Here is a 12,605-nt window from a genome sequence, read left to right on the forward strand (position 1 = left end):
CCTGCCTGAGGGGGGGGGAAGGGAATATTGTGGTCTCAAGAGGAAGCAGCAAAGGTCTTACAGAACGAGCTTGATAGGGTATGTACATGGGCTGATTGATGATAAATTAAATTCAGCACAGTTGAAATGTAAGGTACTACATACAGGAGGTACAAATAGGAAACGTGTAATAAGAACAATGCTTGTATTTGATATAGCGCTTTATCATGTTGTTAAGATATACTTTAAAGTGGGTCAACTGTGATGGGATGCATGGGATAGAAGTTGTCAAGGGAGAAGCTGAACGAGATCTAGGAATGTCAAATCATACTCTAGTTGTTTAGTGCTTTGGTAAGGCTACATCAACAGGACTGCCCACAGTACTCTAGATGTAGCCTGGATGGGGATGGCAGGTAATTAGTCAGGTCTGAAGATCAGCCATGATCTTATCGAATGGCGGGGCAGGCTCGAGGGCCCGAATGGCCTACTCCTGCTCCTAATTCTTATGTTCTTATAAAGCGCTATGCAACTGGTACCTAGAGAACTGTCATGACATAAGGTAGCTGCCCAACCTCTAGAGGCAGTGCAGCAGAGAGCAATGACGATGATTGTGTATCAGGTTGGCTCAGTTGGTAGCACTGACGCCTCTGCGTCAGAAGGTTATGGATTCAAGGTTCTCATGGGACTTGGAATACAAAAAAGATAAAATCGGTCACTTCAATCCACGACTGTTAGTGGGACACCGCTGTGCGCAATTGGCTGCCGTGTTTCACCCACAAATATACAGTCAATTCACTTTACAGTATATTCTGTGAAGCGCTTTGAGACATCTAGAAGACACAAAAAGCGCTATATCAAATGCAAGGATTATTATGAGTCTGGACTAGCACTCTAATCTAGTGCTGGGAATGTGGTGCATTGTTAGAGGAGTTATTTGGTCACTCAATCTATGACTGTTTGTGGGACATTGCTGTGCACAATTGGCTGCCGTGTTTCGCCCACAAATATACAGTCAAGCCACTTTACAGTATATTCTGTGAAGCAGGGACTTGGAACACATAAAGTCTGGACTGGCACTCTAATGTAATGCTGGGAATGTGTTGAGTTGTTAAGAGGAGCCATTTGGCCACTCAATCCACAACTGTTTGTGGGACACTGCTGTGCGCAATCGGCTGTCGTGTTTCACCCACAAATATACAGTCAATTCACTTTACAGTATATTCTGTAAAGCGCTTTGAGACGTCTAGAAGATGTGATAATGCAAGGATTATTATTATCATTCGGATTTGCCAACAAAACTGCAATGAACAGCACATTTTAAACTGAGGTTTTGCCTACAAAATATAATCAATTCACTTTACAGTATATTTTATGAAGCGCTTTAAGACATCTCAACGACATGATAAAGCCCTACATTATATGTGAGGATTATTATTATTATAATAATAAAGTCCTGTCTGTCTGTGCAGGTGAATGTTAAATATCCAGTGGTACTATTTGAAAAGAGAAGCAAAGTTCTCCTGGTGTCTTGGCCAACAATCCCCTAACATAAAATTGGTCATTCACTTCATGGCTGTTTGTGGGACTTTGCTATGTGCAAACTGCCGGTCAAGTTTGCCCACAAAACACAGAGTCTTTATAGGATATCCTTTGAAGCACTCTGGGACGTCCATCCGACTTGAAACGTGCTATAACAAATGCAAGGATTATTATTAGGGCTGCAGAGTTGTCATGGTGGTAAACAGTTCACGGATTCTGTGATTTTTCTGATTGCCCGTGACTTTTCTTTATGTATGCGATTTTAATAAAGTGTAATGAAAAATGTCTCCAGAAGTATATCCTCCGGGGAAGATCTGTCTAAACAGTTTGAGCAACTTAGGGAAAATTCCAATGTTCAAATTGATTTCAAAGCTCTCCAATATAAAAAATAGATGTAGGCCTTGTACTCAGCTTATAGGTCCACCCGGGTCATAAGAGGGGCAGTGTGACTGGTGTGGGTGCTCGGTGGAGGTTGCGCACGCATGGTCAGATGCATCGCAGAGGTCTCTGGTCTATTGGAGGGGCCTCTGTGGCCTCCTGCCCTATATTATTCCTATCCTGACACAGGATAGGGTGGGAGGCCACAGCTTGGTCCTCCAATAGACTAGGGTCCACTGCGATGAATGTGAGCTGATCATTCTCCAACCTCCCCCGAGCGATCGCACCAGTCACAGATAGAATGGGAGGCTGCTGCGATGCTAGACACCACCTTATACGCTGAGTTATCCAAACTAAGTACTTACAAGGATTTCTAGAATGTGACCAGTTATGTGTTAAGTGTTGTGACAAGTAAAGAATTAAGTAAGGAATATATTCAGAACCTCCCCCCAAATACCCCTTTTAAGGAGCTTTTTTAACTTACTTGCTTTCCAGAGAGTGCATCAAATTAATCCCTACTGCAATTACTAATTCATGCTTTTCTACACAATGCAAGATGAGCAGTGAAACACTGAGCCAACAAAACTGCAATGAACAGCACATTTTAAACTTATTTCATTGCATGAAGTAGAAGCACATTGAAAATAAGAACATGCATCCACTCCATCTGTAAATGAAGACTGAAGAAATTAAATGCGCACAAGGAAATTGTATTCAGCAGATGGAAGTTTGACATTCTAGGAATAGGAGAAAGCTCAGTGGAAGGACTGCACATACTGAAGGACAAAAGACAGCCCCGAAAAGGAACCAAACTAGTCACAAAGAGAAAGGCAGGCTAGAAAAGTGAATATAATTAAATGCAAAATAAAGTAGGAGAAAGAGTGAAATCAGCCTTCACATGGGTGTCTTTCAAAAACAACTGGCAGAAAATAAACAGAATATTTCTTCTCGCAATCTGCTAAAGCCGCATTCATGATGGACTAGCAGAGCTAAAGCATCAACATTAAAAAAAAATGCCTTTGAACCAATCCAATATTAAATGAAAAGGAAATTTACTTACATATAACCCAGCCATTGCCTCCTATTATGAAATAGTAAACAGTGATGACAACACTTCAGAGCAACTAAACTAGTATTTAGAATTCACTTCAAAAAAGTAAGAACACCCAGGCAATGACCAACAATTTAGACAAGCTACACCTCCCAGAATTACATGCACTGTTGAAATGAAGTAATTTTTGTAAAAATGATTTTAAATCGCAAGATGACTGACTTACCATTGCAACATAGTTGAATTTCCGAATAACTTGACGTATTCGCTTCATCTCTTCATCTAGGTTACAAGCCCAGACTTCACATATTCTTTGGCTGTGATCTACTGTTGCTGCTGGCATGTTGCCGAATTCAAGTCATCCAAACGCTACACCTTCAGGTGAGGACAGTCACATACAGTTCAGTGTAAAGCCAATCACTTCTCCTGATATTTAACCTTCAAAACAACAAAAAAGAAAAATTAGAAGCAATACCAAAAATCTTAAAGCACTAATCTTGCACTTAGTAAAGAAAATAAAAGTTGAATGTTACAACAGGCCCCCAGCACTAAAACAAAAATGCACAGAAATATTGGACTTTACAATTCAATAACTATTCTATAATATTGTAATAATGGATCTGCACATTTTTCATAATGTCTTTTATACAACATTTTTAGATGTTGTATAAAACATTTCTAAATGAAAATATCTATCCATAAGGGAGAACAACAACAAAATTACATTTATAGAGCGCCTTTCACGTCGGGGGGAAGTCCCAAAGCGCTGAACAGTCAGGTGTCGGGGCCTGAGCATGGGGGAGGGGTGGGGTAGGGGGAGGGAAGGCAGAGAGGTGGGAGGGAGACCAAAGGCACAGTCGAAGAGAAGGGTCTTGAGACCGGCCTTGAAGGAGGCAAGAGAGGAAGCGAGGCGAAGGGACTGTGGGATGGAGTTCCAGAGTGTGGGGGCAGAGAGGCTGAAAGCCCGGCCACCGATGGTAGGGCGGGTCAGGTGGGAGACATGGAGCAGCCCGGAGCCCGCTGAACAGAGAGAGTGGGCAGGTTGGTAGGGAGTCAGCAGGTCAGAGATAAGAGGAGGCAAGTCCATGGATGGCCTTAGAGGTGAGGGCGAGGATCTTGAACTTGATCCTCTGAGGCATTGGAGTCGGGCGAGGGTGGGAGTGATGGGGTCACGGAGCAGAGTTTTGGATGATCTGCAGATTGTGAAGGGAAGAGTTGGGAAGGCCGATGAGGAGGGAGTTCCCGTAATCGAGCCTTGAGGTGACGAATGCGTGGGTGAGGGTTTTGGCAGCCTGAGGGGCGAGAAAGTGGAGGAGTCTGGCAATGTTGCGGAGGTGGTGGTAGGCAGTGCCGGTCATGGCGCGGATATGGGGGAGAAAGGACAGTTCAGGGTCAAACAAGATACCCAGGTTCCTGACTGGCTTAGTGAGGTTGAGTGTGCAGCCGTGGATGCTGATGCTGTCAGCGCCTGAGGTGCGGAGGCGCTGGCGTGAGCCAATCAGGAAGGCCTCGGTATTGCTGAAGTTGAGTTGGAGAAAGTTGACCCTCATCCAGGACTTGATGTCGGACAGGCAGTCGGTCAGGACACCAGTAGTCCTGGAGTTCAGGATGGAGGCAGAGAGGTAGAGTTGGGTGTCATCCGCATACATGTGGAAATTTACCCCATGTCTGCGGATAATGTCATCGAGGGGAAGCATATAGAGGGTAAAGAGGAGGGAACCCAGAACAGAGCCCTGAGGAACACCGCACGAGACAGTGCGGGGACTGGAGGAGAAGCCGTTTGCCGCGATGAAGTGGAGGTGGTGTGAAAGGTAGGAACTGAACCAGTCAACTACAGAACCTTGAAGGTTGAGGTGGGAGGAGAGGCGGTGGAGGAGGATTGAGTGGTCAACGGTGTCAAAGGCAGTGGAGAGGTCGAGGAGGATGAGGAGGCAGAGGGAGCCCTGGTCACACATGGTCAGGATGTCATTTGTGACCTTAACCAGAGCAGTTTCCAGGCTGTGGGCAGAACGGAAACCGGATTGGAGGGGTTCATGGAGGGAGTGTGAGGAGAGGAAAGAGAGAAGCTGGGAGGCACCGGCTCTCTCAAGGACCTTGGATAGGAAAGGGAGATTTGAGATGAGCCGGTAGCTGGATAGTTTTGATGGGTCAAGGGAAGGTTTCTTCAGGGTGGGTGTGATAATGGCTGTTTTGAGGGGGGAAGGAACAGTTCCAGGTGACAGGGAGAGGTTAATGATGTCGGCGAGTAGTGGGGTAAGGAAGTGGAGCTGGGATTTAAGGGGAGGGGTGGGGATGGGGTCTAGGGAGCAGGTGGTGGGCTTCATGAAGGTTATGGTAGTGAAGACAGAGGAGGGGGTGACAGGTTCAAAGGTGTGGAAGGAGGGTAATTGTCAGAGTGTGGGGAGGGGGGTGGAAGTTGGGAGGGCAGCGGCAGCTGAGCGGATTCCCAGCATTTTCTCGTAGTGAGTCAGAGGAAAGAATCTGCGAGGCGTGGCTGGGAGGGCGGAGGAGCCGGTTGGTGGTGGAGAACAGGAGCCTGGGGCCGCCCTTCGCCTCCAGGATTAACCTGGAATAGAAGGATGATTTGGCCGAGGTAAGAGCGGAGCGGTAGTTCTTGATGAGGTCCAGTCACATGTGGCGGTGGACCGTTAGGTCGGATTTGAGCCAAGTGCGTTCGGCAGCCCACACTTGGCCCTTAAGCGAGCGGAGGTGGCTGGTGAACCAGGGTGAGGATCGGGAATAGGAGGCAGTTCAGGCGGTGAGGGGGGCAAGGACGTCGAGTGTGGTGGAGAGGGTGCTGTGGAGAAGAGTGAGTGCACCGAGTGGGTTGGTGCGAGAGGTGGGACAGAAAGGGAGGAGATCAGAGGATCAGAGATCAGAGGACGGAGCAGAGGCAGAGGGAAGCAAGGAGGGTGGGGATGTCAGAGAACTTATAGAATACATATTTAGAAAAAACACCTATTTAGAAAAAAAACTTCCTCTATATGTTTGTCAGAAAATAAAGCAAATTCTCATGCTGGTGTACAATATGGATAGATCTTGGATAGAAAAGTAATAATCATTTTACCTCAAGAGGATGTATCAAAGTGCGTCACAAGATATACTGTAAAGTGTAGTAACTGTATTCTGTAGGAAAAGTGTGGCAACCAATTTACACACAGCAAAATCTCCTATAAACAGAAATGAAATGAATGACCAATTTTATTTTGGGGGGATGGTGACCGGGGCACTGGGAGAAATGTTTTAGAATTGTGTCATGGGATCTTTAGCGTTCACCTGAACTGACAGACAAGACTTTGATTTAACATTTCATCCGAAGGACAGCACTTCCAACACTTTTGGGACATCCTCCTGACGTGAAAGGCACCATACAAATGTTATTTGTTGTTGTTATTGCACGCTTTCCCAGCACTGCATTGGAGTGTCAGCCCAGACAATGCGAGTTCCAAGTCCCAACGTGGGGCTTGAACCCACAACCTTCTGACTCAAGATGACATTGCTACCTACTGAGCCAGGCTGACAATATTGTAGAAGGCAATGCCTTAAATCATACAATTGCTAAAAGCAACTGAGAACCAGCAAATGCATTTTAAACATATTACGTGACCTGGAGGGTTTCCTTACATTTTTTTCAAAAAGCAGACACCTCTGTGCAACAGCATTATTTCTTAGTAAAAATAATAATGTACAAACTACAATAATCTACAAACTAAAATACAAATCAAAGTAAAACTACAAATCAATAATTAAACAACAAATGGAGAATGTCTCAAAGTGCTTTACGAAGATTTTGTGGAGCCTAAGATGGGAGGGAGATAGAAGTCCAAGAAATGTATGAGAGCAGAGAAGGCGGGATAAAGGTAGAGGAATTTTGGAAGAGAATTCCAGAGAGCAGGGGACGAGTGGTTGAGGTCTTGCCTGCCAATGATGGGGAAGAGTGGGCATGAAGCAGGCCAGAGTTAATGGAGGTAGAGGCCGCAGGAGATCACAGAGGTAGAATTTGGCAAGGCAATGGAGGCATTTGAAGATAAACCTTAAAAGTTGTTAAGGTTGTTATTAGGAAATGGGGATTAGGAAAACAATAGAGCTGAGCAAGGAAAGGATTTGGATTTGGGATGGTGAAGTCTGAGAGCTTATGGAGGGCGGCAAAGGTGTGGATAAGGCTTTTAGTTGTTTGATGGGCAGACTGTCAGAACGATAGTTCTGGAGTCAAAGGTGGAGGCAGAAAGCAAGAGTAAGTCTCACTACCTACATATTCAAGTGGACCCCATGCCTGCAGATGATGCCGCCAAGGAGGAGTATGTAGATGAGGAAGAGAAGACCAAAGATGGAACTCTGAAGAAAAGTACAAAAAAGTTTTGTTGCGTGTTCAATTTTATGAGACTATGCACAGCTAATGTTATCTAAGCTAAAATATGATTTTTGTTGCACTTCAGTCATTATGTATTCTCTATTTAATTTTCTAGAATGTATATACACCGCAGATCTTTCTAATAATAGGGCTCAACATCAGATTTTGTTCATTTTCAAAATTATGCCCATATAATTGCCACCCATTTCTCCAAAATATGAGTATTCTTCAAGGTTATTTGTATTCAATCAGCCTAAATCAATATTCCTGCTCGACTCCGAGCTGAGCTTCAAAACGCCTCAACAAGTCCATCGCTAAGATAATCATCTTCCACATTCAACTACTTAGGCCCTCAACTCACCCCATTACTATTCTCCTCATTAACATCTCCATTAACTCAATTCCACACCCACATTCCCACCCACCCCTAAAATCTTGCCAGGCTCCCATTAGTTCCCAGGATTTCAAGTTGAAGATCCTTATCCTTAAGCCCATTAAGGTCTCGTCCCATCCTACTTGTACAATTTTTTCCAGGCCTACATTTCAATCCTTTCTCTCTGCTCTTCTGACTCTGGGCTATTGCTCGCTCCGTCGGACGGTGGCCGAGAAATCCTCTGGAAATCTCTCCCAAAATGTCTTTCTCCCTCTTACTCTGCCTTCATAATCCCTAAAACATATTTATTCAATGGTCCCTTTGGTAAACATCTTCTAACCTTTCATTTGCCTGTTCTTTTACCACTACTTCTGTTGCCAAGCACTTTGAGATATTCCTTAATATGAAAGCTGTGAAACTACAAGACTACAGTTCGAGACATTATGGTTGAACTGACACAGCTAGTTTATCAAATCACATACCACAAATTATCTTCACATATCACCAAATTCAGATCAACTACAACATTCAATCTTTGAGGTATGTACAAAGAGAGAAACAAATAATTGTCATCTTGGTGCCTGTGGTGCCACAGAGATTTTCAAACATCTAAATGTTCTAATTTTGTAACCAAACTAACTAATGATAATTTGAAAACTGAGCAAATTCTTTTAACAAACACAATTGCAGCTCGATCATGGTGCAACAAAACATTTACACTGTTATGATGGTTTCAAAACCTCTAAAATGCCACACAGCCAACTAATAAAATAAATCCAATTAAGAGTATAGAGCTTATTTTAAAAAATGCAGCTTTGCTTCACAATTGTTTTCTAAAGGAACCAAGTTTATTTTGCTGCTTAGCACAATGTAATGGTTTGCATACACTGTCACAGTGCAACCTTAAGGGATTTTTGTATCATAAATTGAACATTTCTACAGCTTTAGAGGTTTAATAACATGTGGAGAATTAAGGGTTTCTCCAAATCTGATGCTGTGTTAAGTTGCTGTGTCAGAGGCAATTGTCTCCATCCAATAAGATTCCTCAGTTGGCGGGTGGTGGGGGGGAAAAGAGAGGAGGAAACTCATTGATACATAGCCTTTCATTTACATGAAGACATCTCAAAGCATTTTTGCTGGATTTATTGCAAAGTGTAGTGACTGTGCGAAATGCCAACACCAAAACATCCCACAGCAGCCGCAATATTTCCCACAAAATATACAGTCAATTCAGTTTACAGTATATTCTGTGAAGCACTTTGAGACGTCTCAAAGACTGATAAAGCACAATATCAAATGCAAGGATTGTTAGAAGTTGTACAGACACTGGAAGGAAGACGGGGAGGTGGGAGAAAGGATAACATGAGGGAGAGAATAAAAACAGAAAATGAATCAATTTGATCCATTGTGGTGCGAGCGGGTGTGGGTGGGTATAGGCGGGCGTGGGCAGGTGGGTGTGAGTGAGTGAGTGTGAGCTGGTGTGAGTGAGTGAGTGTGAGTGGGTGAGTGTGAGCTGGTGTGAGTGTGAGCTGGTGTGAGTGAGTGTGAGCTGGAATGAGTGAGTGTGAGCTGGTGTGAGTGAGTGAGCGTGAGCTGGTGTGAGTGAGTGTGAGCTGGTGTGAGTGAGTGTGAGCTGGAGTGAGTGAGTGTGAGCTGGTGTGAGTGAGTGAGTGAGTGAGTGAGTGAGTGAGTGAGTGAGTGAGTGAGTGAGTGAGTGAGTGAGTGAGTGTGAGCTGGTGTGAGTGAGTGAGTGAGTGCTGGTGTGTGAGTGAGTGTGAGCTGGTGTGAGGGTGTGAGTGAGCTGGTGTGAGGGTGTGAGTGAGCTGGTGTGAGGGTGTGAGTGAGCTGGTGTGAGTGAGTGTGAGCTGGTGTGAGTGAGTGAGTGAGTGTGAGCTGGTGTGAGTGAGTGTGAGCTGGTGTGAGTGAGTGTGAGGGTGTGAGTGAGTGTGAGGGTGTGAGTGAGTGTGAGCTGGTGTGAGGGGGTGTGAGCTGGTGTGAGGGAGTGTGAGGGTGTGAGTGAGTGTGTGTGAGGGTGTGTGTGAGTGTGTGAGGGTGTTAGTGAGTGTGAGGGTGTGTGTGAGAGTGTGTGAGGGTGTTAGTGAGTGTGAGGGTGGGTGTGAGGGTGGGTGTGAGGGTGGGTGTGAGGGTGGGTGTGAGGGTGTGAGTGTGAGAGTGTTAGTGTGTGTGAGGGTGTGTGTGAGGGTGTGGGTGTGAGGGTGTGGGTGTGAGTGAGGGTGTGTGAGTGAGGGTGTGTGAGTGAGGGTGTGTGTGTGTGAGGGTGTGTGTGTGTGAGGGTGTGTGTGTGTGTGTGTGTGTGAGTGTGTGTGTGTGTGTGTGAGGGTGTGTGTGTGTGTGTGTGTGTGAGTGAGGGTATGAGTGAGGGTGTGAGTGAGGGTGTGTGTGAGTGTGAGTGTGTGAGGGTGTGTGAGTGAGGGTGGGTGAGGGTGTGAGTGAGGGTGTGTGTGAGTGAGGGTGTGTGTGAGTGAGGGTGTGTGTGAGGGTGTGAGTGTGGGTGTGTGTGAGTGAGGGTGTGAGTGTGTGTGAGTGAGGGTGTGTGTGTGAGTGAGGGTGTGAGTGTGTGTGAGTGAGGGTGTGTGTGAGGGTGTGTGTGTGTGAGGGTGTGTGTGTGTGAGGGTGAGGGTGTGAGTGAGGGTGTGTGTGTGTGAGGGTGTGAGTGAGGGTGTGTGTGAGGGTGTGTGTGAGGGTGTGTGTGTGTGTGTGAGTGACTGTGTGTGAGGGTGTGTGTGTGAGTGAGTGTGTGTGTGAGGGTGTGTGTGAGGGTGTGTGTGAGGGTGTGTGTGTGTGTGAGGGTGTGAGTGTGAGGGTGTGTGTGTGTGTGAGGGTGTGAGTGAGGGTGTGTGTGAGGGTGTGTGTGAGGGTGTGTGTGAGGGTGTGAGTGAGGGTGTGAGTGAGGGTGTGAGTGAGGGTGTGTGTGTGAGGGTGTGTGAGTGAGGGTGTGTGTGAGGGTGTGTGTGTGTGAGGGTGTGTGTGTGTGTGTGAGGGTGTGTGTGGTGTGTGTGTGAGGGTGTGTGTGTGTGTGAGTGAGGGTGTGTGTGTGTGTGAGGGGTGTGTGTGTGTGAGGGTGTGTGTGTGTGTGTGTGAGGGTGTGTGTGTGAGTGAGGGTGTGAGTGAGGGTGTGTGTGGGTGTGTGTGAGGGTGTGTGTGTGTGTGTGAGGGTGTGTGTGTGTGAGGGTGTGTGTGTGTGGGAGGGTGTGAGTGAGGGTGTGTGTGGGTGTGTGAGTGTGTGTGTGAGGGTGTGTGTGTGTGTGTGAGGGGTGTGTGTGTGTGGGAGGGTGTGAGTGAGGGTGTGTGTGGGTGTGTGAGTGTGTGTGTGAGGGTGTGTGTGTGTGTGTGAGGGTGTGTGTGTGTGTGAGGGTGTGTGTGTGTGTGAGGGTGTGTGTGTGGTGTGTGAGGGTGTGGTGTGTGTGTGTGTGAGGGTGTGTGTGTGAGGGTGGTGGTGTGTGAGGGTGTGTGTGTGAGGGTGTGTGTGTGTGAGGGGTGTGTGTGAGGGTGTGTGTGTGAGGGTGTGTGTGTGAGTGTGTGTGTGAGGGTGTGTGTGTGTGAGGATGTGTGTGTGTGTGTGAGGGTGTGTGTGAGGGTGTGAGTGAGGGTGTGAGTGTGTGTGTGTGTATGTGAGGGTGTGTGTGTGTGTGAGTGTGTGTGTGTGTGAGTGAGGATGTGTGTGTGTGTGTGAGGATGTGTGTGTGTGTGTGAGGGTGTGAGTGTGTGTGTGTGTGAGTGTGTGTGTGTGTGAGGATGTGTGTGTGTGTGTGAGGGTGTGTGTGTGAGTGAGGGTGTGAGTGTGTGAGGGTGTGTGTGTGTGTGTGTGTGAGGGTGTGTGTGTGTGTGTGTGTGTGTGAGGGTGTGTGTGAGGGTGAGCCCCAGGGTGGCGGGGACACAGACCCCCTGTGTGTGTGTGTGTGTGTGTGTGTGTGTGTGTGAGGGTGTGTGTGTGTGAGGGTGTGTGTGTGTGAGGATGTGAGTGTGTGTGTGAGGGTGTGTGAGTGAGGGTGTGTGTGTGTGAGGGTGTGTGTGTGTGAGGGTGTGTGTGAGGGTGTGTGTGAGGGTGTGTGTGTGTGTGTGAGGGTGTGTGTGTGTGAGGGTGTGTGTGAGGGTGAGCCCCAGGGTGGCGGGGACACAGACCCCCTGTGTGTGGGTGTGTGTGTGTGTGTGTGTGTGAGAGAGAGACACACACCCCAGCGGTTCAGCAAATGGCGAACTTGCGCGTGTGTGGTGTGAGTGAGTGAGTGAGGGAGTGAGCGTTGGGGGTGAAACAACGAGCAAGTGCGGGGTGAAGGTTGTACCTGTGTCCCCGGGCTGTCTGGCCCGGGGGCCGGGGGGCCGGGGGGTGCTGGCCCGGGGGGTGCTGGCCCGGGGGCCGGGGGGGGGCTGGCGGGGCTGTGACAGACCGCTCTCCTGTATGTGCTGTAGGCTCAGACCCAGACCCAGCGGCCGCCCACAGCCCGACTCCTCGCCGCCTCACCGACACCCGCTGCTCCTCCTCCTCCTCCTCCTCCAGGGCCACGACGTGCGGCGCGATGGCGTCACCCGAACCTGCGCCTTGACCTTTCACCCCCCCCACCCCCCCGCGCCTCCGCGTCACGGGTCTTCGTGCCCCGAAAATTTTAGCCACAAAGAAGAAGACAGGGCGGCAAAAGGGGGACCGGGAAACGGTGTCTCCCGCGGGAGGGGCCCGAGGGGGGGGGGCGCGCGCGAGAGAGAGAGACACGCGGCGGCGGCGGCGCTGCTTTCGTTTTTATTTCGAAAAAAAACAAGTGGTAAACGGTCATGTGGTGCGGGGGGAGTGCGCATGTGCGGGGGTGACGTAGTGCACAGGGTGGCAACGACCAGAGACTGAGAGAGAGAGAGAGAACACAGGCCACAGATGGAGAGGCTGCCCTCGGCCCCGAGCCGCCCCCGACCCTGAGCCGCCG

The 12,605-nt window shown here is 48.0% G+C and overlaps 1 protein-coding gene across 6 annotated transcripts in view; it reads right to left on the bottom strand.

Moving 5' to 3' along the window:
- Positions 1–12,014, bottom strand: part of cnot7 (CCR4-NOT transcription complex, subunit 7) — a 31,697-nt gene extending 19,683 nt beyond the window's left edge. For 4 of the 6 annotated variants that reach the window (XR_006085605.1, XR_006085604.1, XM_042342164.1 and 1 more), the window contains exons 1-4: positions 11,976–11,998; positions 7,200–7,282; positions 3,174–3,385; positions 2,957–2,977 (exon numbers count right to left, since the gene is read on the bottom strand). Coding sequence is in view for 4 of the 6 variants with exons in the window: in XM_042342164.1 (XP_042198098.1) it covers positions 2,957–2,977; positions 3,174–3,290 (138 nt within the window). In the remaining 2 variants the exon portion in view is untranslated. Of the gene's footprint in view, positions 1–2,956; positions 2,978–3,173; positions 3,386–7,199; positions 7,283–11,975 lie in introns of all 6 variants that reach the window. The other 2 variants (XM_042342158.1, XM_042342173.1) reach the window with 2 other exon arrangements.
- Between the last annotated feature and the right edge of the window lie 591 nt (positions 12,015–12,605).

This window comes from Callorhinchus milii, unplaced genomic scaffold (assembly GCF_018977255.1).
Source record: "Callorhinchus milii isolate IMCB2004 unplaced genomic scaffold, IMCB_Cmil_1.0 Scaffold1, whole genome shotgun sequence".
NCBI classification, from domain to species: Eukaryota; Metazoa; Chordata; class Chondrichthyes; order Chimaeriformes; family Callorhinchidae; genus Callorhinchus; species Callorhinchus milii.